General features: G+C 41.0%; 1 protein-coding gene across 3 annotated transcripts in view; it reads right to left on the bottom strand.

Moving 5' to 3' along the window:
* tgfbr3 (transforming growth factor, beta receptor III) overlaps positions 1-20,041 on the bottom strand; it is an 84,432-nt gene that overhangs the window by 2,890 nt on the left and 61,501 nt on the right. The window contains exons 6-16 of one of the 3 annotated variants that reach the window (XM_032525720.1): positions 17,820-17,982; positions 17,239-17,386; positions 14,334-14,523; positions 13,798-14,078; positions 11,768-11,923; positions 10,101-10,250; positions 9,554-9,739; positions 7,963-8,256; positions 6,759-6,885; positions 3,257-3,307; positions 2,813-2,920 (exon numbers count right to left, since the gene is read on the bottom strand). In XM_032525720.1, coding sequence (XP_032381611.1) covers positions 2,813-2,920; positions 3,257-3,307; positions 6,759-6,885; positions 7,963-8,256; positions 9,554-9,739; positions 10,101-10,250; positions 11,768-11,923; positions 13,798-14,078; positions 14,334-14,523; positions 17,239-17,386; positions 17,820-17,982 — 1,854 coding nt within the window. The remainder of the gene's footprint in view (positions 1-2,812; positions 2,921-3,256; positions 3,308-6,758; positions 6,886-7,962; positions 8,257-9,553; positions 9,740-10,100; positions 10,251-11,767; positions 11,924-13,797; positions 14,079-14,333; positions 14,524-17,238; positions 17,387-17,819; positions 17,983-20,041) is intronic. The other 2 variants (XM_032525721.1, XM_032525722.1) reach the window with 2 other exon arrangements.

Genomic DNA, 20,041 nt, shown 5'->3' with positions numbered 1-20,041 from the left:
TCGGAAAACAGTACTCAACTTAATGTTTTTGAGGTTAATTTGGTTAATGTCAGATTCATGCCACTGACTCAAAAAGCCACGGCATTGATTAGGTTAACCTACCCCTTTCAGACAGGAAGTTGCAGGTCACCTAGCTACTTTTTCCCATTAGTGAAATTCAGGATATATTGTCTGATAAATAACTGGATGTTATTTCCTTCTCTGGCCACTGAAAGTTAGTGTCAAGAAGCTCCCTTTGCTAGTCAGCTAGCTACTTATTGTTGTCGCTCTAGCTGTTGCGGTTTCGCGGGTACGGTAAACGTTTCTATGGTAACAGCGAGTTGGACCAATAAGAAACGTTGCTGTTACGCTTAGGAGTGTGGGTAATGTAGTTTTTCTACGTAAGATAGTGGCTAATTGTATAAACTGAATACTGATTGTGTGACCTAATGAGGGAACAACCAGTGATAAATGACAGCCTATAGCAATGTCATCAGGATACACCGGTAGGCCGTGGCCCACCTTATTGGCGATCGCGTCCTGATCCACCTGATCATAGAATTTATAGTTTACCCACCTCTTTTTTTACCACTACACCTCTGCTGACTATCCTACCCTCACATTGACAGTGCTAAAATGGTCATATTTAACAGGAATAATATTTTTTCCATGTTTGCCATCTTAGTTTAGACTTTTAGCATGCTAACATGTGCTATTTAGCACTAAACACTAAGTGTAGTTGAAGGTATTATCATTAGTTTTGCATTGAATAAATTACCATTTTGATCTGATGATGGCACTAAAAGTGACATTAACATATGTGGAACATGAATGTATGCACCAAACGCATGGCAATCCATCTAACAGCTGTCAAGGAATTTCAATCAAAACTACAGAACTCCACCTCATGGTGGTGCTCGGGGAAAGGTCAGAGGAGTCTTTAAAACCCATCTTTTGGGTACCATGAATGCTGGGACAAAATTGAATGTCAATCCATCCAATAGTCAAGATATTTGCGTTTGAACCAAAGTAGAGGAACGACCAACTGAAATTAGTCATAACCATGCGTTCACACCGCCGCCGACTTGAGCTGCAAAGAAGCTCTGGCCGCCCCGCCAAGGACGCTTGTCAAAAAGTACGGGGAAGCTTTTTGACGCTTCGGCTGCTCTGACGTGGCGGCGTTCTATGTGTGATTATGGGGGAAGCACACGCAGCCACTGCACACCCAACACACTGACACACACTTTTATAAATTACATATATGATGACAGGATTTGTATTGTTAATTGGTTGCAGCGGTGTCAGTTAGCAGATAGTTCGCTCATTAGCCGCTGAGCCACAGCAGAATGCAGGCAGAGCAAGTAGCTGCCAGACTAAGCTAGTGACCCGTGCAGGACTTCACTGTGAGTGGACTGTTTAGAGACGATGTGGCCGTAAGGTAACGCTAACTGGAGCAGCCCTGGGGGAATGCAGACCTACTTTGCATGCCAAGATAATGAGCAAAATGTCAAATAATATATTATGGGTCACTTTTATACTTCTAATTGCCTTATAGGGAATTAAACTGTAATGCTTACAATACCCCAAATATAATGGAAATTAGCATAAGTAACTTAAAAAAAGTTTCTTTCTCAAGAGGCCAGGAACATTGTCCTCAGACCCTGAGGGGATAGACCCAACTCTGTTTTCATGTTTCATCACTCTGTACACTAGTTTAAAATAAGCTCTTAACTGATATGTTTGGTGCTTGTTTTGGGGATCTACATTCTTGGGGTTTGCATGGAACTGCCAATATTGCCATGTAAGGAAATTTCAGCCAAGACAACTTAACATGCCCAGCTAAGGCCTATATTAATAACATCAATAGAAACATGTTGTGAAAGTACTACTACTATCCTTGCACCTGTTTCTCTATAGATGTTCACTTCTAACATCTTTGGAAAACCAGCCAATAAGGCATGTGTTTCTTTGTTACTCTAGGAAACCCATAAAACAGAAATAAAGTGGCTTTCTAAAAAGGAGCCAAAAACAATATTTTTGATAAAGATAAGGGCTCTAAAGTCTGACAGATGATCTTTTCTGCTACATGAAACCCTGTTCAGTAAATACTTATGGATTTCACTAAGCATGACTGTAACAGTTCATATCAGTTCTGACAAGTGTCCGGATCTTTGCTACAGTCAAAACAAAACTTCCTAATCCAGCTATTAACAACTGTCCAACTGGGAGCTTCTTCCAAATGGAAAACTTACATTGTTGTATTTTCTGAAAGCCCCCACTTCTAAATTTAACACCCTGACAACATTTATGAAAGTGGCAAACATATTAGCCAGGGGCAACAGGCACGGCAGATCACCAGTAAAGTAGCCAATGAGAACAGGACAGCTTTATGCAACGGTGAACTCAGAGGGCTACTGGGAGCACACTTCCTTCCAGGGGTCAGCTGGGGTCAGCAGGCTGGGGATCATGGGGAAGGTCTTGGCATCTAATGGAGAGATTGTGTGTCTTTTCCTGTGAGGGCCGCTAAACCCAACAAGGGGAATTTCCAACTTGTCTCCAGCCATTGTACTGAGAATATTCGCTGACCACCCCGCAGCTCCAAAAACATTCAAAGGCAGGAAAGAGAAGAGCCCTCGCTGCTGACCAACAGGATATATTTACAGTAGAGGAGTCAATCTGTTATTGTGAACAGGCCTCTGCTAGCAGTAGGATGTTTGGCATTCCCAGTGGCACATTTCTGGCACTCAGACACTCGGACATTCCTTTGCATCTTATCTTTTCATTAATGTAGAGAGGTGAGACGGGGCTGTGGAGCAGCAGGTAAAGGACCTACCTGTGTGTGAGTAGATAAACCACAGGGCTCCGGTCAACAGAGCCCCAATCACAAAGGCTGCAAAGGCAATTCCCACCACTGTCGGAGTGTCCAGCACGTACAGTGTATCTGGGAAAAAGGGCAGCACACGGTTCATGTTGACATGACAACTTGGAAATATTTAAAACCTAAACAAAAAAATAGATGGAGCCCCAAAGTGTCAAATAAATAACGAATCAATAAACTGTGTGTAAATGAGACAAACATTTGGTGAATAATACTTAATGACATTATACAAAAAAAATAATTTCACATTATATTGGTTCATCAAAGTTTACCATGGTTATTCATTTCATATTGTTATTTATTTAACATTTTGGGTCTCTATATAATTCACATATATACTGTAGGCAGAGGAGTAAGACAGTTGGAATAATAAAGCATGAAACTTGTAAAATAACTTACTATTGTCAGAAGGATCCTTTGGGATTTCAGTTGATTTGTGAAGCGGAGTAACTGCAAAATAAAATAAATAATGTAATTTTAATGAATGTCGACCATCATATAAGTGATGTACATTATGTAACATGAATTTTAATAATTCAAAAAGTGCCTCTGTCCCAGGCCAGAGGATCAGCAGATCACTGATATTGTCCTGTGTTGATAAGCAATTATCTGAGGAATGTGATGCTGAAACCTGAACCAGGAAAATGCTGAAAGAGAGCAGTTATTCTGTAAGCTGACAGGGTCCTAAAGGATGAACCTAATGACTCCAACCAGTTTATTTTGAGCAATCTTTATAATGATGTCTTAACACACAATACAAAGACCCTTGTGTACGGGCAAACTCTAAAGGCGAGCCTGGTGCACGTCCAAAACTCCAGCACAATGGGTGCTATTCTTGGAAAGAACACCTTTGAGTTTTCATTTCGCATAATGGATGATGACAGGTCAGCAGAGGACTTTAATTTCAGAGGGGATGATGGCCAGAGGATGTCCTCGCTGCCACCCTCCACTCCCACCCTATTGCTCCAGTGTTATCTGGCCTCTGTGACTTGTTGTGTTAAGGCAGAGAGTTCTCAGTACCACACACTAAACAGAGGCCAGCAAAAGACAGTGGTGTGTTGTGTTGTCTTGTAAACTTGACTCAAAGATGATGTTTTATGTGGAGAACTTTAATTGACTCTTGTGTAAGAGCACCCATTGATATCAAGTTGAAAAATCAATGTACCTTTTCAAATAAAGCCTTGATGTCTATTGGGAACAATACTCTGCTGGATGTCTGTCAGGTCTTGACTTTTGCTCACTATTTTACCAGGACCAGACAGCATCCCAGAAGTTAAACTCCTGACTCGTGTTTGCAGCCAATGCCAGAGTTGGAACAGTTCTGTTATCTCTATGAACGTCATTTGTTTATGTAAGCTTGCTTGCTATGGAAGGAGAGAGCACCCCTGTGTAATGACTTGTTTTTGTTCAACTCTGACCTATCTTGTGGAAAACAATGACGTTGCCTATGCAAGACACTTCACACTGGTCATCCGTACTTATAAAGCCGACTACAGTTGAACTCAACAGTTCAGAGCTTGTCACGGTAATACGCTGGGTCCTTAAGGCCATCAGCACCACATACAACTGGCAATATAGCTACCATAGGGAGGACAAAAAAACATACTCAGCCGGTTTTAAGGTGATAAACCAGAACAGATATCTATCCCAGAAACCCGCTACTTAGAAAGATCTCAACACATTCACTGACAAAATATATTTTATACACTGCGGTTTCAGCTTGTCCAGTATTTTTTACTACAATAACCCGGATATTGAAAGCAACTCTTGAAGCCAATTACATTCTTATTCAGTGTAATGTAAATACATGTAATATAGATTTTCTATTTACACTTTGCACACTTAGACTGAAGTAATATTTTTCAACTTTTCTTGAACGTCACCAATCCAACACAATTTATTGTGAAGCAGTAAATCTACTTCTGATGGCAGTGCTTTGAGACTGTTATGTTTTTCCATGCACCAAGTTGGCCACAACTGTCCCTATTTGATTTATAGATTAAGTTGAGCTCTTTCGGATACTGTCCAGTGCAGAACTGTAGCCCTTGAAAAGGCTGCTTGTTTTGTTTGCCATCCTAGCATAAGACATGCCTTAGTGTTATAAAACCCGGCCTTTGAAATTATTATTTTTTTCAATGTGTTTGTGGCATTTGTGTATTTACTCAATCTCTTCATGGAAAAAAAAACCTGCTGCATTGGTGTAGTGGTACGGGCAGTGTGCATTGCTGCCTACTCTGGACTAGTTTAGCTCACTTACTCACTCATTACTGCAAGTTATGAGTCTTTGTTCACAATGTCTGTGCTAAAATGTGACTGCATCTAAATCTCTGCCCAGCCCTTAAACCCTATGTCCAATTAAATGTAATAAATCCACCCACCCAAGCAATGTTCTGTACAACTCTGACTACTCACGCCAAAGCCTGATTGATACCGCATTCTTGAGGCCTATACCTATATAGAAATGTTGGAGTTTTAAAACATTTGTTAAAATAAAATAAAATAATAAAAAAATCAACAACATGTTATTAAAAATAAAAAGATAACACAGTCAAACATAAAAAAAAAAAAAAATCATTTAAAAGGGATGTTACCATAGGCATACTGGCAATCTAGCAATTCTGGTGAATGCACTCTTGGGCCGATTTGGGCTGCTGGTAAAAAGATTTAAAAAATGGGGCAACACTGGCGTTTCACACTAGTTTGACAAAAATACAAGACTGTACGACGGCAGCCTGGTGCCTCCTTTTTTACATAAAAAATATTAAAAAATAAAAGCTAGTGTCTGGTGCGCGATCATGCTTTGGTGTTTTAGCTGTTTAAGAAGCATATGTAATAACATGTTTTAAATATGCAAGCATCTCCATTCTATTCTAAGATGGTGCCATGATTGTTTATTTGAAGGTTTTATGAATTGTATGTATTATTTCATTATGAAAGTCTGTAAGTGCGGCTCATGCTGCTGTTGCCATAATCTCACATGAGCCTGTGATAAGCTTAAATATGCCAATATTGGCCATCCTAATATATCGGTAAGTCTCCAGCTCACACCAATTAAAATTATATAATTTATATTACTGTAAACTCATGAGTCAATGAAATTGACTCAAACTGACCACAGGTCTCTTGTTGATGTCATTGCTCAGAGGGGATGCTGATTTGAAAACCTGGCAGTCAACCATAGCTTGGGCACTCATGATATCACTTCATCTCAGTTTAGGTCATAATATATCAAATGTAATGGTGGTTACCTCAGCCCCCCCCCCCCCCCCCCCCCCCCCCCCCCCCACACACACACACACACACACACACACATCCTCCCTACTCCCCCGCTCTAGTGGAAAGGGGAGGCCACAGAAAAGGCCTTAAGTGAAAACAACTGGTGCTTGCTTGGTGCTGCATGACTCCTCTTTTTCCACCTCTCCCTCAGCATGGACTGGTCCAGAGCAGCTGAACTGGGCCTCATTGTTAGCACACTCCCCTTTACTGCAGTCAACCACATGCTAGTATGTACACAATCCCCAAAACACACTCTTGTGTACATACATTAATGTAAACAGATGCACACACATGTGCATTCACACACACCTGTATACAAAATCACACAAACACACACAGTGCAGTTAATGATGACCAGATGTGGTGAAGTGATGAGTAGTGTTTTGTGGTTTGGTATCGGACCAAGCTTTCTAGGCTCCGTTGTCCTCAGTACCACTTCTCTCTTTACTACAGTTTCGCTTTAAACTGAAAACATTGGAAACCAGAACTTAATTCATCATTTCTAATAAAACCGAAACATGAACGAGAGTGACTAGAGCTTTTAAGACCCACATGCATGTTATTCACAGTTGACCTCATGTCATTGTCATAAGATCTAAGTAGGTGTAGGTGTATCTTTACTAACCTGTTTCGTCTGGTTGACCAGGTCCATCCACCACAACCAGCGGCTTGGAAGACGTCTTGGTATTCATCATTAGCTCCACGATATTGTCCAGAGTAAGAGAATCACAGGTCTGGCTGGGTTGTAAGCACTGTGTGGACAACATTTACTTGAACTTAAAACTACAAAATTTACAGTGGAGAAACAAAACAAAAAAGAAATGTCACTCTTTTAATGGCTTAATGCTTTATGATTGGTTACAGATAAAAATATTTTGTAAAAGTAAAAGCAAACATGCACATTTCTCAACCTTAAGTAAATTTCTTGTCATAACCCTGTCATACCTGACCCAAACTATAGACTTGGAAATGGCAAACTCATGAGCACTACACCTGACGCTGATCAAAATCACAATCACAACACCACAATTAAGGTCATTTTATGGGTGTGCTCCATACAGAGCTTTAGCCATAGCCTAGGTAAGTGGCCTGATGTTTATACTGTGCGCCGGTGTGTGCGTTGAGCCGGCATGTGTGTATGTGTGTGGGGAATGGATGATAGAGCGAGGGAGAAGTGAGAGAGTGATTTGCTTTGGAGTCCCCCCTGTGCTTTCTGACCAAGGTGGGAAATCTTTAGCAGGAAAAGTTAACCCTCTTCTTGATTTTAATGTTGTTTATGGACAAGGACAACCAGGAATTTAGTCGGGGGTAATGCAATGCTACCAAGCCACTTCCGAGCGGCATGCATCAATGAGACGTGTGGTTACATTTTTTGAGAGGTGTATGTCAGGATGATGGTCAGTCTAAAAACAACCATAAAACAGCTTTTAGCGCCACCTTCACAAGTCAGCCACAACTTTAACGCTACTTTTTTCTGGTGAGGAAAGGTAAAACAAAGTATAGAAAAGTGCTTGCAAGAGATTATATGAGTTGGACGGATAACACAGTACGAGAGAATGAAAATGATGGCTAAGACCGATGCTTATTTTTGTTCAGCAGCTGAATACTAGGCAAACCTTACACTGATTCATGTTTCCTGCTCAGCTTTGGGTGCAGAACTGATACTGAATGGCTAAGGTCAGCCAGAGTAGAGATGGTGCCGTACTACACAGGCTTAACATCTGCTCAACCAAAAACACTGCTAATATTATATACCCCAGAAGAGACAAAAACAAATCATTAAACATGCAAATGAATAACAGTAATTTGGAGAAGATTATACTGCATACCGGCGGATGTCGTTGGTTACTCTGAGATCTCTTGGAGCACAGAGACATCTCGCAGTGCAGGAAAAGAAGGGACATGTTGAACTTTGAGTTGAAGGTGAAGCTGAAACTTTTCTTCTCCGCCTGAGTGTGAGGGACAGGGAAGTCCCTCTGAGGATAGTATTTGATAGAGTCGTCTGTGGGGCAGACTGTCTCAATGAGAGTGTAGACTGAGGCCACATTGGGGTTGGAGTTGGGAGAAATGAAGCACGATATGATGGTGAACCCCAGCTCCGGATCTGATGTGGCTGATGTGATCTGAAGCGCACAAGAGAAAAAAAAATATCCTTCAAATGTGGGGGTGGGGGGAATTGATGGGTCTTTGTAAATTATAGAGTGTGTTCGAGACCTACTCCATCTGTAAAGGGTCCTGAGATAGCTTCTATTGTGATTTGACACTATGTTAATGAGAAAATTGAGCAAGAATGTAAATGTTACTCAGATAAGCACTACTACTGTTATTCATACAGTTTAGTATTTCAGTTCAGTCTAAAATCTCAGTAAGAAAGAGAATGAACTAATTTCCCAAATTGGCAAACTGTTTGTTTAAAGCTGCACTAATCAATATTTTTATACACACAATGGATCACATTACATTATGTAATGTGGAAGTGGCTGCTCACCGTGTCAAACCCAGTTTTCTTCAGCTCTACAAAGCTTTTTAGCAGCTTTAAGCTCAGTTTGGGTTTCATGGCCGCAACTTTAATATTTTGTTTACTCTCAGCACTGTCATTAACTCACTGTACACTACTATACCTGTACCACACCTGTCCCGCACCAAACAGCAGATAGACAACGTTACAGACTAACTGGGAAACAGAGTTTAACAGTTAGCAGCTAAAGTGCAATATATTTTACTCAGGCGATGGTGAAAACCAGGCCAAATCTAAAAGGAGAGTGAATATTCAACTTTCATTCATCAAGCGGACATCTCTGTCTGTTGGATGGGTAACAACTGTTTAGTAACACATTGGCCATGTCAACTGCAACAAATTTACAAGTAGTATATTAGTCCCAGTTAGGATGCTAGTAATATCTTTCCATCTATGACCATCTTTTGAGTTATTATTTCTCATCTTTCCTTCTTTCAGTTCTGTCAGTGGAATCTTTATTGGAATGGTAAAACAAAAACACAGAAATACACAGAAACACTTTTGTAACCGACTGGCTCTGCGTCCACACTGTCTCCCGCTGATCATTCAATAAATCGTCTTGTCAAAAGACCTCAGAGTATGAGTCTTTGCCATCTCTTAGATGACCTTTATTATTGTGTGATGAAAGAAGGCAGAGGCAGCCAGACACGTGCACATGTCTCTGTATCCAGCTCCTTAAAGGTCCACCCAGGATACAGAGAGACACAGAGAGTAGATTTAAAGAATATGAGGGGTGAAAGTCAGTATTGGATAGCCCCAACTAATCAAAACACAAATTGATCTTGTGGATGTCACGAGAAACTAAAGCAAGAAGAGCCAGACAGAAGCATGAGACACATACTGCATACAACTGCAAAAGACACATGAAACAAATAATAATTTATTAGAAATGCAAAGCATACCTCCACAAAGACTTCCTGCTTTTGAGAAACAGTGTAGAAAGGCTGGCGTGAAGGGTTGTTGAACGGCAGTGTGTTGTACAACTCCATGTTAAATGTCACGTTGCTGACTGGTTGCCTCCCTGGTCCTGGTACAATCCAGGGAAGTGTTGCTGAGGTTTCCTGGTTCTTTCGGTACGTGCAATTGAACTAGGAGGAGGATAAGACAAAGCCAACACAAATATCAGCAGGGATCTGACATCTGATATCACTGTGAAAAAACCCTCACCCTATATGTGTGTCAGTGTTTGACCACAGTAAGATTCAGAAAACAGGGAAGGGATACCGTACAAGAACAATAAGTGGGAGATAAGGAAAGGATGACACAAAGGAAAATGAGTCAGTAGAGGGAAGAGGATGGAGAAACTTCAAAATGGAAAAGGAGTTTCGTCCAACTCTGCATAATTTACATACAGATGTAGATGATCATTGGTCTTGACTTGTCAACTTTCACAGCGCAATGAGATGCAGCTTTCCCCGAGACACAACCACAATGATTCCATTGTCTTACCACTATGACCGACTGGTGCTCTTTGGGCTCCGTAGAGGTCCTCTCTAACTCTGTGGAGTCCCTCGGGAACAGCACATCTCCAGATTCCAGATCATCATAATCCAGCGGCCCACCACTCCCATCCTTAGTCTCAGCATGACTTATCAAAACCTGAAATCCACAGAGGAATCCGTTACTCACAAAACCTAAGCCACATCAGTAAGTAAGTGAAAGGAAAACTTTCACAAAAGTTCTTTTCCAGACTTTTCTTTTTTTAAACAGATCCAGAGGCACGGAGATTTGATTCTTTAGGAAGAGTTGCCAAAACATTCTGCAACCAATGACTTGGATATAAATTGTGGGAATGTCCTGTGGCTTCAGCAGTGGGACTCATCCTGGACATAAACATAAAACATACTTTTAATTCCTCAGTAGAGCAAAAGAATGTCAGGGGCATGACATGAGGTCACCCTATTTCTAGAAAAATCTTGTTTAATGAGGTGAGAAAACAATCTCAACAACACTAACAGCGTTGTTCCTGAGTCTGCACCAAGTTAGTTAGTTGACTTGCCATTGGTGCCACTGCTGAATAAATTATGTCCCAGGACAGGAGAAACAACAGCCAAAACAGATTATCTTTGATGTGTAGGGACCTAGACAATGCCATTTTATCTCTTTTGACTGGAGGGTAGAGGTTATCCCTGCATCCAAGTGCATAACACAAAAGACAACCTTGGACATGTGCCCAGGTTTTCAATCTGTATTGGACACAAAATGTGTTGTTCCAAATTTCCCCCACAAAAGATCTCAAAAGGTTGGGGAGGAAGTGATTCATCCTTGCTTGTTAGAACAAACACGCTGAATGAATGCATTCCATAATAATGAAGACAACTGGGGATGTCAGATGTGAATGATGCGTCCCATAAAAACACTCCCACACTGTTCACCATTACATAAAAATGTACTTTAATTATATTTTCCATTTTAATTCCTCCAATTAAGAGGATAAAACAATTTGTGAAAATCATTTAAGCTTCAAGCCTCTGAGTAGGCGTTTCCTGTCAGCTGTTGTCATCTGATAGTTGACGTTGCTAGGAAACATGTTAACTTCCGTGACTCTCTACTGTCATTTTTTCCTTCTTTTTTAACAAGCCCACATAGCACGGGTGATGTACCATCTGCAATCAAGACGTTTGTATTCCACTCACGAAATGGAAGGTGGTTGGTTGTGCTAACTTTCACTGAGAAAAATGTTTACACCTACTTAGCCTAGTTAGCGTACTTAAGCAAAGGTGAACATGGTGGCACCCCAGCTAGTTGACTGTCTTTGTTGGAATTTAAGTAATATTAGGAATTAATTTTGGTGCCCACCCACACAAATATATCCCCAATCGAATTACATAACCAAAGATTCACGCCCTTGAAGTACAGTACCGCTAATGTAGTGTGTGCTAAAACTACAGTAAAAGAAATACAACTTGAAATTCTTCTTTTCTGTAACTACAATTTTGAGCAAATAAGTACTCAAGTCAAAACAAACACCAAAGATGCTGATTTCAGTTTAACTTTCTTTGTATTTAAAAGACAAACTGGGCCATTTTTCATGGTTCAGGTAAACCAGCCTTATTGTCATGACTTGTTTTGAACCTAAATGTAATAATAGGTGTAACAATATGTGTAGTACTCACAGAGTTGATGTGGAGGGCCATTGGGCTACCCTGCATGGGATATACAGTGGTCAGACAGCCAGTCAGTGGAGTTTCCAGTGTGTAGTGGGTGGCATTGACTGTTGCTTTGCAAGCTGGGTCTTGCAGGGTGAGGTTGGCATGAGCAAACCCATTTGCCTGAGGACACATCACAAAACGGCAACATTGGATAAAGATAAAACAAAACTTTTCCTTTATTATCTTATTTTCAGAATTAGAAAAAAAAGCCAAGCAGTTGTGAGAATTTGGGTTCCCAGGAATAAACAAATCCCACAAGGTGGTCTAGCTCCAGCCCCAGCTTCTCCTAATTACAGTCTATGCCAGTTTCCATTCTGTGATGTGGGCTGACTACGCAGTCCCCATGTTCAGAAGCCAAATATTGGGAAATGTCTGCTTGCTTCAATGTAAGCCTGTGTATAAAAAGGACGCTGACATTTACATAAAAAATAATAGAACAATAGCAACTTTTATCATTTTACTTGCCAGAATGTCTTTCCTATTTTACTTTTGTAGACATGATACTTACTTTGATCAGGTCATCTTTATCAGCAGGCAAAACTGATCTCTACAGATGAAGGCCCACATATTATTGACCTTTGTGTAAATAGACAGTCTCTTTAATTTGCTGTCATAATCACAGTGACCATTGTGGTACATTATAATACAGTGCACATAATGAGGTTATTGTTGTGGGTCCTAAAAACCTCCAAACCTCATTGTCTAAAGACATAGCTACTCAGGCTGGCATTGCCCTGGCCTCCAGCACTACTGTCAGAAATCTAGGAGTTATTTTTGATCAGGATATATCCTTTAACGCCTATTTAAAACAATTCTCAAGAACAGCCTTTTTTCACCTTCATAACATTGCCAAAATTAGGAACATCCTGTCTCAAAACAATACTGAATTAGATGCTTTTTAGATATTAAAAAAAGAAACATGGAGGGCTATGTTGGAATTTTCTAATTTCAGTGCAGAAGACTATTTAGCCCTCTAACTGGTCCTGACACTGGTATTCTATTTGGGTGTCCTCCATGTTTGTTGTTTTCTTTTCTTCTTGTCACAGTTTGTCACATTGAGTCTGTGTCGCAAGAGCAGAGATGGGACTTAGGTGGTAGAGCAGTCACGTACCAATCGGAAGGTTGGTGGTTCAATTCCTGGCACTGTAGTCCCAGGTTAAAATGTCCTTGGGCAAGACACTGAACCCCAATTGCTCCCAATGCTGTGCCATCGTGGTGTAAATGTGTTTAAAGTGTATGTGATAAGCAGGTGTCACCTCGTTCGGCGTTCACAGTGTGTGAATGGTTAGTGTGCTTGGAGTAGCTGTTAAGACTAGAAAAGTGATATATAAATACAGTACATTTCCATTTAAAACTTTAATATACAAAAGAGAGACTGACATGCAGTCATGGGCTGCAGGTGGTATACGAACCTGCGGCTGCTGCGGCAAGAAATGAGCTTTAGTACATAGGGTTAATGTAGGCTTAACCAGGTGAGCTACCCATGCGCCCCATGTTGTGTATGTTTATACTTATTGCACAATGTTGGAGTAAAATGAAACCAAACCATCTAAATAAGTATTAGTTGTCTTGTATTGCCAGACCTTCCTCCACAGCGCTGCGGAGTCCACACAGCATTCCTGGATGGCAGAACAATGTGCTCTGGTTTATTGGCATTTATGTAAACCAATCACACTCATCTTGGGTGGCGCTAAGCGCCACACTGAGCAAACAGTACCTCTGCAAAATAGCCTCGGGAAGGAAATTGTTTGGGTGGAACGTGTACATTGAAAGTTTTTTTTAATTGTGCAACAGAAAACATAAATCAACCCGGAGTTTAAAGTGCCAACACAAAGAAAGCGGAAGGTAAGAGACATTCAGCCGAAATGAAAGACATCCGATGGAAACCTGAACAATCCTAGAAGTGGAACGTTGTGGATTTAGACTAGTTGTAGGCCTATTGTACACGTTTTTAGGTGGGATCCATGAGCTATAAAATTGTGCAGTCCACTCACTTGCAGGCTTTCTTTATCAATGCTGACTACCATCCTCTTGTCCTCACACCGCACACTGAGGCCAACACTAAGAACGCCCTGATGCTCCTCCGGCTCTCCGTTGTCCCTGGGCTGGTTGTCGAAGGAGGGGTGCAGGTAGGGCAGGGTGTCAGAGATAGATGGAGGGAAGGGAAACGGCAAACCGGAGCGTTGTGAATCAGCTCCAGCTCTTAGATGAGGACTGGAGTCATGCAGGATGGAGAGCTCTGGGGGTAACATGCTCTCCAGAGGATCCACCACATCTGGAAGTCACACATTGTGAGAACCTCATGAGGCTGATTTTACAGGCAGGGAAATTACACAGGACCACGACTATAAACTCAGTTTGCAATTTCACGCTAGTTTCTGTGAAATGTGCAATATTAGTCATGAAAAAATTGTAGCAGCTGCTAAAATTTATGTCTTGTGCATAGTATTTGAGCTATAATTTAACTGAACACACTGTTTCTATTTCTGCTTAAGTATAATTCAATTCATATGATGTTTTTTTAGCTTACCTGGCTCTCTAAGTCTGATATTGAAGTGGTTAGCCACAGGAGTGTTGGTATAAGATGTGACTGGACTGTAGCCATGCTCCCCTGCCCACTTGATTAAGGCTTGTGACCCTGATGGCAAGTGCTGCTTGGGGGATTTTGACACTTGCATCAGTCTCTCCGTACTTGAACTAACACTCACAGTGTCAGAGGCCTGCGAAAAAGAAAGCAGAGGTGTAATTTATCTTGCCTTAGTGCATGTTTTCCGTCAAAAAGAACACATGTAATTTCCATTTAGGATGTATTTAGGGAAGCTCCCTTCAGAGCTTCATAAACAAAAGACATAATTTACTGTTCAAGTTTTAACAAAGATATTCAACTTCATGTACAGTCCTGCTATCATTCTGTGTCAAGTGTGAATCATGTACACGAGTGTAAGAGTAATAGGCGTGTCACCGCTTAATCAATGCTGAGAAACCAACCTGTTGGCTTCTAAAATCCATATCCTGCCCTGCTGCATACCCTCCCAGTGTGAGGGAGTAATAATTTGTTCTCATAGCCATTTCCCACACATTCAAGTCTCTTGAGCAACGCTAAGGAGATCCTGCTTTCTGACAGACGCAAGGCCTCAGTTTTACGAGGCTATCATATCATATAAATAGTTGACACTCTCCCAAACATTGGTTGCACAGGCACAGCATCCTGTGTCCCACTGCTGTCAAATAAAAGTCAAAATGTCAACTATTTGGGAACAAAATATGTTGTTGTCTTTTTGTTTATACTGACCATCCCTTTGTGGTTGAACACTGATTATAATGTGGGGCAGCTACAAACCCGTGGCAAGACTCAAAGCTAACAATTTAAACACACATTTACCATGTTTATAGGTTACTTGAGAACATGTACATGTAGTAAATGTTGAAAAAGCTGAGCTGAACCCTGCTATGGACTCTACTCCCATCATGTTGCTAGGCATTATTGTTTATGCACTGTACAACCACTGACGCCATTTATATTATTGGATTTATATAGATTACACATTACATATTGTATGTGTAAATATTGTTAAAACACAACCATAATTTCCAGATTTGATAGATTGTAGATAGATGATTAGTCGTTGGACAAATTAGACTTTACTGAGCTGTGGCTCAGTGGTAGAGCGGTTGCCTGCCAATCGGAAGGTTGGTGGTTCAATCCCCGCCCCTGCAGTCATTGTCGAAGTGTCCTTGGGCAAGACACTGAACCCCGAGTTGCCCCCGGTGCTGCGTATTGGAGTGTGAATGTGTATGAATGTTTATCTGAGGAGCAGGTGGCACCTTGTACGGCAGCCCCGGCCACAGTGTGTGAATGGTGAATGTATCCTGTAGATGTAAAAGCGCTTTGAGCAGTTGTTAAGACTGGAAAAGCGCTATATAAATACAGCACATTTACATTTACTGAAAGTTTTAATTTTCTCTGTTTAATATTGTAAATTAAATATATTTGGGTTTTATAAAAACAATTCTAAGATTTCATCCTTTGCTATGAAAACTTGTGATTGGCATGTGTCACCATTTTAATCTAAGTTCATCTGGCGTGCATACCAAATTTCATGGCAGTCTCTCCCTTTGTCTTTGACCAAATCCAAAAATGCCTACTTGTACAAAATGTTACGTCAATCCATTTGGTAGTTGTTGAGATATTTCAGTCTGGACCCCTGTGGTGGACAGACTGACCGACAGACCGACATTTCTATCCACAGAGCGATGCTAAATGATCTACATTACTGACCAAAATTGCTTTACTGTGTACAAGGTCAAAATGTAATGTTGGTATAACAAACACAAATCTGTTGGGAACCACCACCAGAGGCATTACTATCCATTTGTGCTGATGTAAGTACCACAGGCTTTGACCTGGCATCACACTCACACAACCTGACTGACTTACTGTACAGCAGTGACCAGGCAGCTGTACAAACACACTGCAGCTTGCAAAAGCGCAGTGTCATGGCTGCAGAAGCCCTATAGGAGTATCAGCATTTCACAGTGAGGAAACACAGAACCCCTTGCACACCTCCACTGAAATCTGTCCAGGGCTAGAAACAGCAAACTGATAGGCAATGAGAGTCCATCATATTGTAAATGCCAAAAGTCACCAGACATATGAAATATTTTACATTCAGTGCATTAAAAATAAGTTTTATTGCACTGATTGTTTTTCACTCTAGAGAAAGACTAGGTTTAACATTCCACCCCTGGAGCAATTACGGTGGTTGGACAACTGCCAACTCCCCATCAACATGATCTACAGTTAAACTATTCTTCCAAAGTGTACATAGGTATCACACTCTTATAGTTGCTAAGGATCCTGAGAGACTTGAGTAACACTAATGAAGATTTAATATCAAAAGTGTGTACTCATATTCAGTGTTGATATGTATAAAACCATATTGTTAAGTCAAGGGCATTCTGATATATTGCCGTAATTAGCCAGTGTTTGTCTTACATGTGAGGCAGGGAGGTCCTAAAAAAGATGCCTAAAGCAAGCGCTGCTTGTAACTTAACTCACATCGTGACTGATGTGAAGCAGCTTAGGCTCTATGTGCAGCTGAAGTACTGCAGTAGCCTTGACTCTGAAAATATGTGATACCCCACCACTCTGAATGTGATGACAATCCCTGGAGCTGCCACAATGAAATTTCACAGTTCTTCCTAACCTGTTATCCCCACACTTTCCTGCAGCGTAGACCAGGCACCAATTCAACACACATTCTGGTGTGACAAATTCTCTGGTCAATGGTGCAAAGTAGTGACATTTCTGTCTGCAACATGACTTGTAAGCCACTGCAATGTGTGATAAAGCTATTTAAGTAGTGAAGTCTTTAAACGAAAAAAAGATGCTTCTGAATGGGAAGTGTTTGTCTATTGTCATGCTGATAACTTACCACTACATTCAGCTTGCCAATCACACTGTGGGCCTTGATGACCCAGTTGACAGACTTGACGCACTTGAGCAACAAGACTATGTCACGATGCAGCAGGGCATCGTCCCCCAGAGGCCGTAGATCCACTATGACATCCACCTGGAAAGCACTACAGAGAAGGAGGCAGAGAAAAATCATTTTGAATAGTTAGGTCTACATTGTGGTATCATGCCTTCTGTGTCTGGCCAGCTAATTAAAAAAGATGGATACTTTTCCAGAAAAAAAGCAGACATATGCACTACAGCCCAGATAGCACTGAAGTAAGATACAGCACAGTTACGAACACATTCCCAGATTTGTGGTCTTTTCGGAGAACAGATTAATCAGTCCACTGGGGGAGTGGGGAGATTATCTGGCAACCTATACTTTAACACCCAGAATTGAAATGTCTTTCACAAAAAAACTACCACTAAGTGAAGAGCAAGCCCCCACCCTCCTTCATGTGAGTTTCCATCCAAAACCTACTCCACGGAAACTTGCAAAAGCATCTTGACCTCAAAAATAAACTATGACAACATGTTTTCTTGGTTTTGGCTGCTCACCTGCTGGAGTTAGGGGCTTGGAGCTCAATGATGTGGACTTCTTGGTCTTTGTCGGGTCCAGACAGGACACAACCCTTTGATGTCTGTGGCTCCACGTAGCCTCCCAGGTAGTTCAGAGACAAGAACTTGGTATCAATCTTGCAAGTGTCAGAAAACAGTGGATCTGAAAGTGGAGATATGTTTATGTTACTGGTTGGGGGTGCCATGAGGCTATTCTGATTCCCCAAAGGAATAATACAGCTTTTTGTCACCCCTCCACCATGGGGAGGTCAGAGCAAGAGGCCAGTTAGAGAACAGCACCCCCTGCTTCTGGGAGGAATTCAATGTTCTGCTCACAGAGACTTCAATAGAGTGGATGTTTGCTTTGACCCAGCCGTTCCAGCTGAGGAACAGTCTCCCTGCTCCCTTTACTACACAGACCTGCAGCTGGTATTCCCATTGTCTCAGCACTAACTAAGCCAAGCCCTGTGTTGGATGAGGTCGGGCGTGCTCTGGTTGGCATGACCTGTCTTTTTATCAACAGGGAAATTTGTCTTTAGGTTTTTACGTGGGAAAACTAAATAATGATTTCTACCAGGATTCCTCTACAATAACAGGACAATAGCATTAATAAATCCATTTACCAAAGCATCTAGTGTTTTCCCCTCCATTTTCACAACTGTTCAAAAAAAAATGTTAACTGCTAAAAAAGTACTTTTAGAATGTGAAAAGTCACACCCCCCCTTCTCAGCACTCGGAGAAAACACAAGGCAGCTGCTTCCTTATTTGGCAAACAGAGCCTCAGACAAAGTGTAAACTGAAGGTTGGCACTTTCCTTTCCGGAACCCTTGTGGCATTTGAAAGAGCTGAGGGGAGACCTTGAGTACTGGCCTGGTTAGGAGGCAAAGGGAGAATCTGTCCATCTTCGTGAAACACTACTAACGATGTGAAGGAGTGGAAATCTACAGCTCATTGAAGTAAACATTATGGCACTCTGGGCTTTTGCCAAACCACAGCTTTTAATGACACAAGCCAAACGCTTGCAGGCTGAGCAACCACTCCGCTCTCAACGGCAACAAACATCATAGAGAGAAAACTTATCACCAACAGTAGAGGAGCCATTATTTCTCTCTAGACAGGAACCTTGTTTTATTTCCATGTGGTGAAAGATGCTCATTAAAAACAATTTCTCCTGACTCAGAGCTGATACATTATGAAGTCCGACGTACTGTCTGTTCACTGTATGGACTGGCCAGTCGAGAATGAAGAATCGAATGTCCACGGCTCAAACATGTGTGAAGATCAATCATAGCCTCCCATGAGAATCCCGCAGTGCTTCCTCACTTCAGACACGCTACCCCCTCTCCTTACTTACGGAAAAAAATGTGAACTCTTACCACTATTCTGGCACTTACTATTTTGTTTCTAGAACTTCTCTATTTGTAGTAGCAATGCTCCTGCGAAGGAAGTCAAGAAGAAGACAACCATATAGCAAACATGCATATGTAAATATTGCATCTTACAAAGGAAGTAAATCCATTCAATACAATTTTTAGTATCTCAAGGATTCGCATAGTTATATTATAGGAATAATAAATAATGCAAACATAACTTTAGTCTGTCTACATGAAAACTCAACAGTGCACCTTTAAGTTAGGCATTAGTGGTAGGCATTGCCGCATTTTTAAGAATAACTTTGAATTACACATGTTAACATTTCACTTTTTTTGTTATCCAGGAAGATTCTCCAATATCTCATCAAACCTGTGGTGTAACTACTGAGTATCTATCTGAGTCTATATATAGATAGTAGCCTTGCAGCAAAATGTGCCACACAAAAGGTCTTGCTATTTTGCAGATTATTTTTTTGTCATTTGTTCAATTGATTGATACAAACCAAACCAACTAATATTCAATTTACTATCTCCATTCCCCAAAGACATAAGCAAAAGATCCTTGTTATGGGGCTAGCCCATGGCTTCATGTAAATCTGGGGTAGCATGTGGTATCATGCTAAGCTAACTTTTGTATGTCCAGTAAATGGGAACGGTTAGTGTCAGCAGTAGCATGGGTTTGTCATTTATTTCAGTACTTGCAAACGACTAGGAATCTGTGGATAAAAGCAACACATACATAATTCAGTTCAAGTTATTTATTTTAGTTTCATTCACCTGTTCTCATTGCAAGTAGGGGTCAAATTGGCAAACAGGAAGTGATAAATTCTGGAGTAATTTATAGAGGGG

Source organism: Etheostoma spectabile, chromosome 9, assembly GCF_008692095.1.
Source record: "Etheostoma spectabile isolate EspeVRDwgs_2016 chromosome 9, UIUC_Espe_1.0, whole genome shotgun sequence".
Lineage (NCBI taxonomy): Eukaryota > Metazoa > Chordata > Actinopteri > Perciformes > Percidae > Etheostoma > Etheostoma spectabile.
The sequence above is the reverse complement of the archived record's forward strand: the minus strand, read 5'-3'. Positions and strand labels throughout refer to the sequence as shown.